At 39.8% G+C, this 16549-nt stretch overlaps 1 protein-coding gene across 1 annotated transcript; it reads left to right on the top strand.

Moving 5' to 3' along the window:
• The first annotated feature begins 1024 nt into the window (after positions 1 to 1024).
• On the top strand, positions 1025 to 16198 carry LOC145458258 (uncharacterized). Its single transcript, XM_080336587.1, has 13 exons — positions 1025 to 1299; positions 7632 to 7674; positions 10581 to 10688; positions 10782 to 10885; positions 11033 to 11098; positions 11160 to 11210; positions 14450 to 14494; positions 14727 to 14762; positions 14827 to 14877; positions 14997 to 15032; positions 15281 to 15328; positions 15389 to 15421; positions 16010 to 16198. The coding sequence occupies exons 1-13, from the start codon at positions 1135 to 1137 to the stop codon at positions 16082 to 16084; spliced, it is 861 nt and encodes a 286-aa protein (XP_080192713.1). The 5' UTR covers positions 1025 to 1134; the 3' UTR covers positions 16085 to 16198.
• Positions 16199 to 16549: the final 351 nt, after the last annotated feature.

Raw genomic sequence — 16549 nt, 5'->3', positions numbered from 1 at the left:
ACCGAGGATGTTAGTAAACTGTTTCATGATATCATCATCTCATCACCTATCTCAGTATGGAACACAGATACACCGGCTTTTGCGTGAAATCCGCAATGCGTTAGGTAGGCTAAGTGTCAGATCAGCGCACATCTCTACCATCCTCGAACTTGATAACGAAATTGCTGCCCTAATCATTGAGTGCCAACCTTGAGACTTGGCACAGCGTTCGATACTAAAATCAAGACATACCATGTAAAAGCTCATGACGGATCTAGCTAAGGAGCATCGTTAAAATTAATGGAGACCAATACCGGCTTTGCGTGAAATATGTTTGCGATACATGACGGATCAGCACACACTCGACTTTGGAAACGGAATTACTACCCTAAACTTTGAGTAGAAACCCTGAAACTTAGGACAGTGTTAAATACCACCATCACGACATGACATACCAAGTTTCAAGAATTATCATGGTGTGAAACACCATCAAAATCGACCTATACCAGCAAAGGTCGACTCAACGCATATCACGGTATCCGAGTTCAGATATAGATACGATTGTTACATCACACCTTAGGGGCGACAGGCATATATGCCCCGGTTGCTCGGCCATTTTACGAATAGGAGAGAGTATATCACCGTTTCTTAATTGTGCGCGGCTTTGAGAGAATAGATAGTGAAAGCTTGTTATGAGCGCTACCGGGGCAAGCCCCGGCTAGGCATTCACAAAGCGAAAACACAGAAGAGAATTCGATTTTCGCAGAGACTTCTCTATGTATGGGCATTTGCAAGCGAAAGCACAAGAAGAACGCGGGTTTCGCTGTGATCTCGGTATATATTGAGCGCTGTGCGTCTATAAATGGTTAAATTGTTATTGAACAGAATTTTAGGTGGGGCAATGCCCCAGTTGCCCTATAGGACGAGCCGCCACTGGTCCCGGCTCGTATAACTACAAAGTATGTACAAAAACGCTTTTTCGTGCAAATCTAATTTTTCGACTGTCCTTATTTTTGGGTCCATGTCGATGGCAACCCTGTATATAGGCTATATAGGCTACCTTGCTCCAATCGTCGAATTAACGAGCAATCGTGAGATGCATTATCTGAATTTATTGTCGCAAAATTAGTTAGAGACCGTCAGTATATATCATTAATGAATTGTCGGAATCAGAAGCTATTTCCGTCCCCAACGTCTGGAGATACCGATGCTGATACGCTGGTCTCTTTGACCCCATCGATCACGGGAAACTCCCTGCAAAAAGGACGTCCTGATCAGCCCACACAAACCACAAGGAAACACAGCTACCAGGAAGATCTGGTAAGTAATAAATTGCACACCAATTATCCAGTATTTTTGTTAGTTTCACCGGCGCTTATTGCAGGAGTTGCCTCCGCATTACATCCTCCTACAGTGCTGCTAAATTTTTCCAAGACAGATATCTAGTCCTCTCGCATTATTGTCAGCTAAGCATAGGTAGGCCTATTGATTTGATAAATATGCATCATTCTTGTGATGGAAATAGTCATATCCACCAGATGGTGGATATCGGATGGCAAATAATAGGAATTATACGCATTGGCAGCACCGGGTATAATCAAGGTACAGTCAGTGTGATAGAACTTGCTTTATTTCGTAAGCCAATTCTCACCATTCTGCTGTACTTTTCAGAAAATATCACACTGCAATTCCATATGTTCGTCAAAATTTGAACCTAATTCAGACGGCCAGTAACCGAATTTAGTGAAATGCACCGACCCCAATAGAGACGTTGATGAAATGTTTCTGATATTCTTTCAATATCACAGAGAAACTATTGTATTCCTAAGTTCGAAGAAAAACAGTGAAACAATGAATGAAAATAGATACAAACTATATAACCTATTAATTACCACTATCCCTTAGGCCGGATAAAGACGAGTAGCCTACTGCATGCAAACCACATCCTTCATCACAACATAATGATAGGAAATAATTAGTCGGTTTAGCGTTAAGCCCTAAATTTACTTGAGCCATAAAATTATTTCCACCCGGACTGACCGACCGTGGCAGTCTGCTTAAATTATCCATGGCCGGACGCAGGAATTCTTACAGGCTACTTCCTCTTCATGAGACTAGAAACACGATCGTCGATAGATTTCGCAAGTATCGTCGGCAATTCAACTCATTAATTATCTAAAATTAACTAAAATAATGGTTGTATACTAGAACTAAAGTAACCAAATTGCCTCATTATTAGGCTAGCTGTGTCTTATCGCATTGTACATTGTGTGCGACTGGTTCAGATGATAGCTGTGTCTTATCGCATTGTACATTGTGTGTGACTTGTTCAGATGAAAATTATAACCCATCGATATTATCAAAATCGGAAAGGACCGCTATTCAATTAGATATCGATCATGTGAGTGCATCTACTATGACTTAAGATTATATAATTAGCGATAAAGCAAGCAAACGACTCAAGAAACATTTTAGGATTTATATTGCTACGACAGCTCTCATCTCAAAATACACTATGAACCGCCTAAACAATGAATCTAGATTTCAGCGAATACTCACCGCCCCTGCGCGTATGTGACCTCCTGGTATGTTCTGGAAACAAATATCTCAAGTATCAATAGCATTCGCCATATCAGTCAACTCTCAATACCTACATGCCGATATCCGACGTTGGCGTCGTAAGCTCCACTGGGATGATGGTAGGTCTGTAATGGAGACAATGATAATAGAATGAAAACAATGATCGTAGTATATTTTAATCGCGGGTTGAAAATGTTGGCATGTACCAAACTTCAACTGTATAATCGACAATGTTTAGCAGTTTTCACTTTTTTCCTATTACGATTTTTTGGTGACTCAACTTTACTCGAGTCAATTTTTTCAAGGCGTAAAATTACTCGACTCGAGTCAATTTGTGTATTGACTCAAGCTTTACTTGACCCTTTGTGCAGGAGTCTACCCAAGCCATATGAATCGAGACTACGGCGGCCAAAACAGACATTTCATTGTAACTTCGAAGAATAGTAAAGTTACCGAATGATTGGTATTTGATGTATCTGTCCTGATACTTGGCAAATAGGGCCAGAAACTGTTAGGACTGAGGAAAATTACGATATTTTGAATGCGAGCCATTCTATATCGCTCGAGCAGAATTGTAAAAAATGGAATGAACCGGATTGAACTGAAAACTGTACAGTGAACACAATGACTTGGACTAGGACTCGAGTCACAACGCTAAGACTCATACTCGACCCTCTACTACTCTTTGCCTTGGATTTGGACTTGACTCGGCGATGAATTGAAAATGACTTGATTTGGCTCGACTCGAGTCAAAACTATAAAAGTGAGATTGACTTGTGACTCGTAACCTTGTGACTTAGGTACAACCCTTGTTGTGATGGATCGTGCTGTAAGTTAGTTTTGTATGTCTCGCAGCCTCGGCGGTCGGGTGTGCTTAATCTTTAAATAGTTAAGCAGTTGTTGTAACGTGGATCATCAACTACATAAGTGGGTATTTTACAATTGCATCTGGCAAATTGCCACACTGTCAAACATCCAACAAAAGAGGTCACACGTCCAAATTTGGGGAAGATATTCCACTGCTAACTGCGTTTTGCCCGAATCTCTAATATCAGATGGACATCAATGACGTAAGTAAGAAAATTGCTAGCTGACTGTGACTGACTCTTCCAGCACGAGTGCGATTGATTAGAATTGATGTGGACATAGCAATATGGAAGTACGATGCGTAAAATTTAGCATTGTGATGCAATAAAATTATATTGAGCATATATAAAACCACTTCTATATAGTAAAAGACATAGCGTGAAAAGAAAAGCCAATTTATCGAAATGTAAGTTCGCCATGAATTATGTAGGCGATTAAGATGATAAAATAAGTCATTGCGAGAAATACCGCTTGGGCTACTTGTAACCTTCCCCGGGGTCACGGTTTGTTCACCTCAAATGTAGACTATTCGATCAAAAGCGACAATCCACTTACCCCATCTGCCTGGACGTTGCCGTTTCTTCCAACGTCCTGTATACATGAGTCAGATTTACAAACTGACAATATACTGTATGGCCGTTGGATATCATAAGCCGCTACTTCGAACCGTTCGTATTGACGGTAGAAATTTAGGAGCAAGGAATAATTTTATTTTATACCTGGTTAATTCCTCCTGACACTGTTATGCCATTTTTGTCTTTTTTCTGAAATAACGGAATTATATTGCATTAAGGTCGACAAAATGTATGCAATGTATTACGTCTAGCTATGTAGGCTATGCAGACGTGAATAGCAACGACGTACTACATTTTCGGAGTACCCAATAAGGTTTGTCTACTTGCACATAATTAATCAAATGGTTATATTTTGTGACTACATCCACTTCGACTTAGAAGTGATTTAGGCAAAACTAATTGCTTTTTTCATATTTTTCGAAAAGTACAAAGTGGTTTTGGGATGTGTTTCTATCACCTTTATGAGAGAGATTGTCATAACGACTGAGTGAAATCTTTCCTGTATCACGATAAATGAATACAATTTAGAATACTGCTTCAATTTGTAGTTTCATTATTAATTTTTTATTTACAAATATGTCATAATGATAATGGAAAGTTAGGAATTCGGCTTTCCTTATTTTCTGATCCGTATCAAATATCAATAGCATCTTTGCCCAATAAGGCCGGCAAGTTCGACAACATGACGACTGGGACTCCATATCGTTCGCTTCTATCAGCATTTATGTTTGGGATGCACAGATTACACAATAACGGGACACAATGCTTCAAAGTTACACCATGTGACCACAACGAATACCACATCAGTTATCCGTATTTGACAATCGAAAATTATGATACAACGATGTTTATTTAACGCTGACAGTCGCGCGCTACCAACCTCTCTCAAATTGCTCATATCAGGATGTAACGTCTTTCGTTTGGTGTTTGGATGACCGCGATAATGGAATAAGAATAGGTTCGGGACTTCCAGATTTCTGGAGTAAGCACCAAGCATTTTAACATGATAATATTTCACGCTCCTAAACTGTATTGGGTGTAGTTTCGATACCGGAAAATACCATATGTTATGTTGTCGACTTGAAAAATACTATGTATAGTATGGACCAAGATTCGAATGCACGACTCGTTGTTATTATCCCTGATGGTGGATACATAATATTTTCTATAGAATACAAGTGCTCGTGCATTCACATTGCAAATGGATATCTTACCACGTCCGCTTCGAAGCCACCTCCTGCCCGGCGCTTTGACCTTTTCAACGTCTGGATTGTAAGCGCACGATAGTGATAGAAGGAACGTGAGATTCGCTACAGATCATTTACTCACAGTCTCCTCTGGCATATTTTCCTCCATAGGCGCAACGGTAGCTTGATCCTAATAGAAAAAGCATAGGTGATCAAAGTAGTCAGCGTTGCTAGTCAAGTAGATGTATACGTAACGGCGAAAATTTCGACGCAATTATCAGTAAAAGTAGCGGATTCCAAGAAATGTCAAAACCAGTGCGAGTGCAAGTAGAAAAGTAAGGTTAAAGAAGTACTCAAGTAATTAGTTTCCAAACGTAGATTTCGCCGAGTGGTAGCATGCCTTTCGCAGTGAAGGGGAGCTGGCTTATTTTGAAATCGCAATATGTTTTTTCCGTGACGTACGCAGACTAATTAATTACTCTGCAAATCGATAGTATCTTCGCAAATATCTTTCGTTATTGTAATACAAAACCTATTTCACGCCGTTTTTTCGAAAATCTCACTTTTAAAAGTGATGCAATCTTATCCTAAAACTATTTTATACTTTAAAAAATCTGAATTCTCAAAAGTATTTTTGCTAAAAATGTAAAAGTTTAAGTAGTCTAAAAATATGACCACTTGAGGGAAAACCTACCCGAGTACTCCAAAAAACGTAAATACTCCCCCATTGACCGTCTCTGGGAGAGTGAGAAGAATTTGTCGAAGGGAACGACGGGGAAGATGCAGCAAGGTTTGCTTAGGATAGGCATTTCATTGCTTACGCATACATAGCAGCAAGTAGATAAATATGTAAGGGACAATATATGCGACAAAATACAGCCACCCTGACCGACTATTAACACCGATATCGGAACTTTGAAAGAGATCCATCTCGTGTATAATTAGAATAAATAAGAAGAGCCAATTGTTCGCGATAACGAAGTAGATTGAAAAGTGTCATTTGATTTGTAGAGCGCAATCTGATAAGTATACTTACTATTAAGGATCTGCTTGTCAGAATAATGTAAATTAGACAACACGAGTCGTACATACAATTACGAGCAAACGCATCTAATGAAGTAGCAAGTCACATATCAATTAGGCTTACCATATTTTGGAAATCTAAAAAGAGGACACTTTTTCAGAAATTTGAGGCTCGCAAAACCGGAGAAGAATTCTCAAAAATCGGTGAATTTTTCCCACTTTGTGATCGGTTGACTAAAAAAAAAAAAGGTCAACTTTTCGCTCAGACCTCAAATCACCGTTTTTTTACTCCGAAATAACCGCCGGAGCGTCATTCCTGTGCTAATTTACGGCATCTCACTCGCATTTTGCTCTAAATGTGACCTAAATTTTCAAAAAAGAGGACAAAATCTCAAAAAATAGGACAAAAGGGCGTCCTCCGAGGACACTTAAAAAAAAAAAGTCAAAAAAGAGGACAAATCCTCTTAAAAGAGGACGTATGGTAACCCTACATATCAATTGATCTATTTGGTGATGAATGTGAATCGTTTATAGCCGGCTGCTCGTGAACTGATTAGCAGCACACCGACTCATGAGTTGATTCGTTGAATCCAATATAAACACCACTACTTTGGGAGCTCGATCGGAAAACACTAATAATTGCCTGCCGATCGCAGATAAAATATATCTTTTGGTTACCTGCATTTCCGAGTTTGAGTCTTCCTCTGGCGTGATATCCTCATAGCTTGGTTCCGGAATCTGTAGTGAAATACGTATATCAGCGTTTGGATTTCGAGCTATTTATTTCGACATCAGTTTTTCCACGTCCATTGCAAATAACATGGGGCATTCTGAAGCCGTTGGAGAAAAGGCGCCGTCAAAATATCATATACAGCGCTAGTGTCTATGAAATGAGACAATTGACAATCGTAGGGCTGAACACCTACGTTAACTATGGGGTTTCAAACATAGGCACATAAATCGACCACGCGAGTCGAGACGCACGTGAGGATTTTGTAGTATAGACGCCATAGATTGGTGATTCAGAGCGAGTGTTAGGGTAACGATCGCACCTCTTTCATTATGCATTCCTCTCCAGTCCAGCAGCATTCGTCTCTTATCGAGCAGTCGATTTCAGTTTCTATAATTTCCCCAGTGCAGTAGTCTTCACAAGGATCTAAATATGAGGCAAAATCAAAATACGTTCAATAGGTCATATGGCTATGAGCTTTCTATATATTCAATAGACCCTTCGCACATAGTTTTCGACCAGTTTGCGGTGAACAATACATTTACCCACCTGAACTATTCATTGAACATATCCCGCTGTACGCAATGATGAGTTTGGCCACCTCGCAGTGATTTAGTGAGATGGTCGCGGCATCAATCGTGCCGATTGCAACAATCGTTAATGTTATGAATAAGACTTTCATTTTTGTAGATTTTAGATTGCTCCGTCAACAGAGAGAACGAAAAGATGACAGGTAAATTTCAATGTAGATGGATGGGTGACATAGTTTGTATAGTCATTATTGTCCGTGGCTACGTGAACATGCGACACAATGGCATACGGGACTTAATAACATGATTCAAAAAATCCCTATACATGTATCCAACGATTAATATGCGATATCCAGTGGCGCTGAGCACAAACATAGCGTCCCGAGGACATAATATGATAAATTGCGTAAAACATCTTTCCCAAGTTGAGCCATATATCCTATGTTTTTTCAGAAGAACTGGCATTTCATTCGTTGCCACTGGCAATGTGCAATCTTATTAAGACTAACCGATTATGTCAGTCCACTTTGATGTGAACTATAGCCAACTTGAAATGGTGACCCGACCTAGCCAGATCCCAATCGTTAATTAGACATTTAATAAGTATATAGTTATGACTAATTAATGGACAGATATTCGTCGGCCCATCCACACCAGGTATATAGCATTTATAGTCATATACCACGGCTACGCCATATCGCATTCATACATCAAGAATAATCTCGAAATAAAACGTGGGTTGGATTGACTCCTCTTAGCCTACTTATAGTTCGAGAGTCTTGGAAATAACCGAATCAGCAGAGCTACAAAGCTAGTCAATGCAATCGTCATCCTCGATTTTTCCAATGCAGCTTTTTGTAAATCAATACTGATCGAAACTACTATAACTGACTCCGCGAGCAGAGTTTCATATGATACCATATAGTTCATATTGGTATTTTATTGCTCACAGTTACCTTTAGCGATGATCTCTCACGGTTTAAAATTTCGATCAGGGTGAAGAAAAACTACTGTAATAGGATATGATTTTTAATAAATGTGTATGAGAAAAAGTACCGCGCAAGTGCGATGCAACTCCAGTGTACCTCTCCCTCAACCAGTGGTGGCCAACCTGTGATTCAGGTTGACTTGATTTGTAGATTCTGATATAGCAGTGTCATTGCCATCTGAGCCTCAGCTAACAAATACGAACCGCAAAGGAAAATGATTCGCTCATAAAGTAATGCCAATTTGAATCGTGTGCGTCTCACTCAAGAAGTTATTTTTTGGCACTTTTGGGCGATTCCAATATATTTTGATTATACCGAAAATCCTGATGGGAGGTCAAGTACTAACAAGGTGCAATAAAGTCAATAATACCAATGGGTCCACCCCAAGTGATGTTTCAGTCCTGTCTCTTCCTGTCATCGGATTTGAATGTATGTCACCAAAAGCTATAATGAGATTTGTAAGTTTTATATTTCTTTGGGTGTATTTCCAACAGGTTGTGATCCGATGGTCCAGATGTGAATTTACTTTCACATTTTGTCGTCAGGGGCCGACTTATAGCCCTGTCCACTGCCGTTATTGGCTCTTTGTGAGATACCATTTATGCGGATCACGTGGCAAGGAGTAGGCTAGATAAACCTTTAATGTTTAATAGGTATAGGAATTCTGGAGTCGAATCAATTAAAATGTGCAAGTTTTAATAGCGGCCGAAAATACATAGAATTCTTTGAAGTCGGAGACGGATAATGTCGTGGGAGTCTTTGGTGCCGGAGAAAAGCAACACCCTGTTTATGAAAAGGCGTTTTCTGCTTCTATATTTAGAATCCTTCGTGCGCAAGCTATTTTACAAGAAAATAGTCATGACTGAAAAACCACAAGGGCGCCTTGTGCCTGGGTGCAAAGTCCCCCAGCAGCCAATTTAACATTGATATTTGACATCACAGACACCAATTCAGAAAGAAAGGAAAAGACGTAGGCTATCTTCCCCCTGTCCCTATCCCCTGCAGACATGTCTACTTCAAAGCCAAAAAAGATCTCGAACTTGAACCGCTGTTACCTCTGTGGTCTATCTGAAAATAATTGCAAATGGGACAGTAGTGGGCCCATGTCTCACCAGTCAATAAGCGCTGCCCTGTAATATTTTATGGTTTTTGTTTTGTGGTGTTCATGGTGTTTGTCAACTACTACGGTCGTTTACACCATGCCGATATTCTTCATTATTTTCCGTAACTGCCGACTTATAGCGCGGCCAACCTGTAGGCTTTTTGTAAGACACCGCTTACTCGAATGAGCCTAGGTAAATCTCCAACACTTAAATATCGGAATTCTGAAGTCGACCTCGGTCGGACTCGAACCCGCACCCATTGGTGTTGCAGCCGTGGACTATACCACTGCGCTATCTCGCCACTACTTTAGGGTTGTTGTGGTGAACGCGTGGTCTGTTTTTCACATTTCGCCGTCCGTGTGAATATTCCTAGTAATCTGGCCTATATATCAGTTTATTTATATTAAAAAACATGGTTTTCATGTTGTCGAAATGGGCATCACTTCAATACATAACCTACAGAGCAGCAATGTGAACTAAGGAATACCATGAGGTAGCCTGCAAATAGAATGACCGGCAACTATGATATGTCATCTGTGTTAGCTATTTTCACGATAAATGATCAAAATCGTCAGAAAATTCTGCAGAAATAAAAAAAGGCATGAATGAACCTAACTGCAATGAAACCTTGGAATGAACCCTATTTGAAGCGATACCCACCCGAACTGCGTAATAGCCATTGTTCAGTTCTGATTAGTTTCGACAGCAATCTAATCATGTTGGTATATTGCCTGTCAAATAATCGCATGGCATTTGCCATGGTATTACCCAATATTCATTCGAAACGAAGTTATTTCGATGAGGTAATTCAAGTTTTCGATTTGTGTATTTTACGCGACATCCGAAGTTTCAATAGTCCACGAATTGCCGGTGCCAACCACATAATTTCCCCGTAAATTAGTATATAATATCTGTCCAATCCGTGAGTTCTCTAAATTGAAATTTGTCAAGAATATCTCGGAACAAAGAGGTAGAATCGCGCATACATCATGATGAAGATGGCAATTGTTTTTTTAGCTTTTGCTGCTGTGCTCCAGATTCAAGCCACTACCTTGCCTTTGCGAAGATGCGAGTTGAACAGACTTGTTCTTGTCCATATCGGTGTTTGCTCCACCGACATCGAAGGTAAACAATCTATTTTAGAGTTATCACTTCTCAGTTACAAATTCGAAATTTTGACATTGTCACGCTAGTTTCATGAATTAAATATGTATGCAGATACGTGCGTGGATCTCTGCACTGGAGAATTCGTTGAAACGGCCGATAAATGCTCTACGACTCACGAATGCTGCTGGAATGGTGTGAGTTGCATTTTGAAGTCGGTAAGTGGAATATGATATGCTTCGTATTTACCAATCTCCGCTTAGTTGCTATTTTGAATTTATCCGCTACACGCCATTGTCAATTGGACGCAGTGAGCGTAATTTACCTTCCTGTATTACGCCAATTAAACTCGAAATTCATTGCAGATACCTCGCTTCCCAGTGGTTAAGGATGACAACCAACAGGACGTGGCGCATAGCGAACCGACCATGGTAACACCACATCTTTTCGTATTAAATAACCGTCGCATTTATGATATGATTGCCATTCCAGCCACGACGTAGAGCAAAACGCCAAGCCCGGGGAAGTGTTGAAGGCAGCATTGTAAGTAAATCAGTTATTATATGGGAATGTGGATGGGCTATAGTGCTATACAGGTGCAGTATATGCTGAAGTCATAATCGCATTCTGTGACGTTCAATAACTATAAGGTATTAGCAGAGGTGGTCAGTAACGAAGCACTTCTACTTTTTGGAAGTACTCAAGTAGTGTTCCTCTACTTCTGGTACTTACTCAAGTAGATCTGATTTTCTCTACTTCTACTTCTACTTCGTAAAATTTTGTGATCTACTTACTTACTTTTCGCTATTTTCAGTTTGTCAAGTAGAAGTAGTTTAATCCCCCAATACGAAACATAGCCTGAGGAATTTCGGGGCTGTTTTCACGGAGTACCAACATTTAATATTCATAAAAGTCAAGTAAAGCTCATAAATTTTGTTGCACTTCGCGCATAGTTGTGATGGACTGACAAATATGTTTTCATGAAAGTATCAGTGAATATAATTTAGGTACCGGATTGCTTGATTGCTCTCACACCGCATTTTCGCCCATATTAATTATTTCATCACGGTAAATATGGCCCATCATAACGTTTGAAACTACCGTTTCGCAATCTAGCAATTACCTATCATATTGTAATCTAGCTAATCGTTTACTGCTAATCTGAAAAATCCAGCTTTTTTGAACGTTGCACCTGTTTTTAGCATATCACCTTTGAAGCTTTATGGGCAAAAGACATGAAGTATATTTTCCACTTTTTAGATGTGGTATTTGTATTTCACTTTCAATTACGAGTATCATACTTTGAGTTCTAATTACTTTCAGTTCTTTTGTCTGCATGACATACATGTTGAAGCACAAAAGCAAGTGTAGTAATGCCTCTATTTTTCGAAAATAAAGCTACACTAAATATAACTTTTACGATCCACAATATTTGTTAATAACGTATACTAATCGCGCAAAATGATGAAACCCTATCCGATACAACTTCTACGTATTGCTCTTCGCCTAAACTTGGCACCTTATAATATGGGGTATGGCGCCATGCCATGATATTCTCTAAAAACGGGGTCTTCTAGTAAACAGAGGGTTAGTATAGCATTTTCATATCAATACTATAATTCGCATCCCATGATGCAAAACATTGCTTATTCAGTCGAAAATTGATACCTCCTGGGATGCATCACTACGAATCAAGCTCTCTGCACCTGCCGCATAGCTCAATTCGCATCTTTTGAGTGTCCATGCGAACGAATTAAGACTGTTTTCAAAACTACTTACTTACTTGAGTAGATTTAAAGTCAGTAAATTCCACTGCTACTTCAAGTAGTTTTAGGTGACTCATTGAAGAAGTACTTCTACTCGTACTTGAGTAGATTTTTTCGTCGCTACTTCTACTTCTACTTGAGTAGCTTTCTTGGCTACTTTGACCACCTCTGGGTATTAGCGGAAGTGAATGATCATGATCATTCATATCGTGCACGTCTTGGTGAAATTTCTGGAATATGTGATTGTAGCCTAATAATAGATTTTCAGGCAATCAAAAATGGCTTGAAATGATGGGTGATAAGAGAAAGATTTAGATGAATATTAATAGAATAAGCCAGTCTCTAAAGTGACTAATACCTCTAACTCTTGGACGACCAGAAAAGCTCTAGCCAATGCTGCAATATGCATATATGTAAGTTAGTTGTATAATGGCCGAGAGATCGACAGCAGCACTTTCGAATACATAGATCCCGAAATTACAGTTCTGCCTGTGTAAACGGAGGCACCATTTTCAAATAAATGATGTGAATCCATCAAAGCGAATTACGGAATATTGAGGGAGTCAGGAGCATATAGTACTTGAGTGTCACGGTTTTGAAGTTTACTGATCGTCTATTCCAGTGGTTCCCAACCTTTTTCGACTCATCGCCCCCTTTTGAAGCTCCACACCGATCATCGCCCCCCAGATATTGGGAACCGAAAAACAGTATTCGTCAGCCTCCCCAAAAAAAACGTTGGTCTTTGGTGATAAACCAAACCCCAGACCCCCCTCAGCCAGTGGGCTTTTTGTCGCTACATATCAGCTATACCCTATTTCATGTACTGTTTGGTGAGTCACCGTATTTCGCCTGAACGAGCGAAGCGCGATAAATTTATATAATTCCTGTTTGAATCGGTCAATATGGTCGATGTGGTATGTCGGAAAAGGTAGGACTCCTAAATAATAATTAAACATCTTCGGCGGAATCGTTGTTATATTGACTTCTTTACATGATGCTATTTCGTGACCTCCTATATCTGCTATATCAGAAGATATGGAAATCGCCAAAACGTACCAAACTAAAAGACGCACATGATTTCATATTGGTATTTCTTTACTGTCAAATAATATTTTCCTTGCGGAATGGAATTTGTCCTGTAGGGTTAAGGTCACCAGGACAGGAACATTCGACGCCAGCCATTGAGGCGCCTATAGACAACTAAACATATATGTATATATATCGATATTTTCGGTCAGCACAAGGGCATTTCTTTCGGACAAGGTCTTCTCGCTGCTGATCGTTCTGGCACACTTCTCGGAGTCGCATGTTACAGGGCCTCCAACTTCATATGTCTTGGCGCGTCGTGGCGCAGTAATGGCCGACGCCGAAGTCTCCCATTTCCATAAATCAGGCGTATTTTTGTTGGATGACGGGGACCCCAACATCCAGATACATGAAGATATTAAATCACGCACAGCGCGAAAATTTTGAAAAAGTCGCATGATTTTCTAAAAAATTACTCTATCATTCATGTTAATTCACGAAATAAATTTGGGCTTCCTTCGATTTCGGGCCCCCACTCCCAATTGGGGGGTTTGGGGTGCGGTAGTTACGGTCCCGACTCCAATATAGCCGTTTTAACGCGCCATCGCCCCCCTATCGCCCCCTTCTTTGTTTTCGCCCCCCATCGCCCCCTTCTTCCATTTTCGCCCCCCTATCGCCCCATTCGTTATTTTCGCCCCCTAGACCGCCAAATCGCCCCCTGGGGGGCAATATCGCCCACGTTGGGAACCACTGGTCTATTCTATCTTCATAAAAGCAAAATCGCTCATTCCTGCCTGCTATAGGCCGAGATGTACGAAATACTACGTGAGTGCCGGAAAAAGTCGAAATCACCCGTTATCAACCGATTAAAAACCCTCTTACAGTTTATAAGTTGTGCGCAATTTTAAGCAAATGTTCAGTTTAGACTTCGATCAAGCGGAAATGAAACGAAGTAATATTCAAGTCTTTATGATTTTTATTTTATTTCAGGAACACGATAGATACGGAACTACGTACAATGGACGTTTGAACCGGGTATGTAGAAGATCTAGTTTAGAGATAACTTACACAATGGATTTCTAATTTTTGGGTATGGGATGTAGCTTGACCAGTACCCACTCCGGTACATTCCAGATCCTATGCCATAATAGCGTTTTTGAAAATAATCTTTTGAGAAATACTAGATCTTTGGTATGGTATATGGAACAGCTAGGTTGCATTAACCAGCATACCCTTTCAAATAGAAAATTGAGTTCTCCTTTCTTAGGGTGTCGGCAAGAATGGAAACGCGTTTGTAGGAGGGGTGAGTGTTGAAATTATATTCCTCTGTTTCACAAGTAATTCAATATGTCACTGGGTCGTTTCAGAGCTTCCATCATCCAAGTAATGCATGGCAGCTACGTGGAGGATACGAGCACGTAAGTGTATACACAAGCGGCTCCAAATCAGTGATTATAGTGTCCAAAATTAAAACCACAGAAAACGCGGAAAGGGAAACCATGAATTATTATTAAAAATCTATTTATTTGTATTTCAGAGGTTCCAAAATAATGGAAGAGCGTCGATTTCTGGGGTGAGAAATAATTTCTATCATAACTCGCGTAACACATGAATGTGTTTCCACTCTAGTGCTAGATGAATAGCACAATGCATAACCGCCGATTTATTGAGATTCAACATTTTATAACCCTAGTTGAACGTGTAAAAGATGTTCAAAATTTATTTAATATATTCTATATAGCCTATACATACCAGTGATTCTGAACGAATGAATTCAAACCCAACTCGAATTCACCCAAACTGTTATCTTATTGCTAACAGAACAGAAACTCATACGGTGGATACGGGGTGAACGCTGGATATTCTGGGGTAAGATTAATAATATTCGAATCATACCTTCGATGCCAGTTTCTCGATATTTTTTCACAGAGAGTCTTTGGCGGACGACTTGGTGCCTCGGCGGTAAGTATGACAGAATTACAACCACGACCGAATGTGTAGTTATCGACACTGTCTTTGCCTAAAAAAAACAAGTGTGAATTAATTTACATTCTACATTGTTGTAGCCAGAAGGCGCCCTTTTCCAACGATATTGCCATGGTAACGTAGCAACCGCATATTCATTTCTTGTGTCACGAGGTATCCGTCTGCGATCGCACTTAATTGCTAAAATGTTTTTCACTTTGAAAATGTCATTGTGGTCACGTCCCTGATCGGCTCAGTTTTATTATATAAATGAGGCTATCCTTTACCATGATGAGTACTCAAGTAGGAAAATTCCACTCACAACTTAATCACTGAGATATGTTCTTAGGATACATCTACTTGAGCAGTTTTGGGGCAGAACTATACCTAATCGTTAGAATTCAGCTCTTAAAAAGCGGAATGTAATATTGGGATGACTCAGCATCACTTTTATCGGTGATAGTGTCATGGAAACATACTCAAATAGCTCTCCTAATGTGAACGCTTTGAAACTAGCCGCAACAAAACGAAAATTACATGTGCTTTTGACTTCAAAATCAAATGATGCAATATTTTTAAACACAGGGCCTTCAAAGAAATCCGTATGGTCGCACCAGTCCATCGTTCCAACTTCGCTTCTCGAAACGTTTCGGGAAATAAATGTCAACTTGAAACAAAGAGATGGACGATGAAACAACTATATTTTGCTATCATTGTTGAAATATTTCGAAGCACATTTGTTTTATGAAATATATATATGAAAATGACAAATGATGCAATTTGTAATGGTTTTTTAACGAGTAAAAAGGTCGATGTTAGGATTTTCTTGTATTTGCTCGAATGGTTTTGGTTTTGCGTGATATTAAGAACGGGAGTATTTTTCAACGTGGAATAGTCCTGAATAGAGGTAGAAAGGACAGCGGTAACAAGTTGTGATAATAATAAGAAGACGCCCAAGTTCACACAAGTTCGGTGTATTTTTAAATCAGGGGTGGGCAACCTGCGGCCGTACGGCCGCATGCGGACGTAGAGAGGAATTTGCGTGGCCGTCAACACGTAATTCAATTAGTATGTGTTCGCGGCCGTCGACATGCAAATTGACTCCCGAATTTTCGAGAGATTTTA

This window comes from Botryllus schlosseri, chromosome 2, assembly GCF_051294905.1.
Source record: "Botryllus schlosseri isolate E-star chromosome 2, Bs_hap1, whole genome shotgun sequence".
NCBI classification, from domain to species: Eukaryota; Metazoa; Chordata; class Ascidiacea; order Stolidobranchia; family Styelidae; genus Botryllus; species Botryllus schlosseri.
This window is presented reverse-complemented; position numbering and strand designations above follow the sequence as displayed.

Coding starts and splice junctions, on each gene's coding strand:
- LOC145458258 (XM_080336587.1), top strand. CDS start 1,135: ATGAATTGTCGGAATCAGAAGCTATTTCCGTCCCCAACGTCTGGAGAT. Junction 11,211..14,449: donor GAAGTGTTGAAGGCAGCATT/GTAAGTAAATCA, acceptor ATTTTATTTCAG/GAACACGATAGATACGGAAC. Junction 14,763..14,826: donor GAAACGCGTTTGTAGGAGGG/GTGAGTGTTGAA, acceptor GGGTCGTTTCAG/AGCTTCCATCATCCAAGTAA.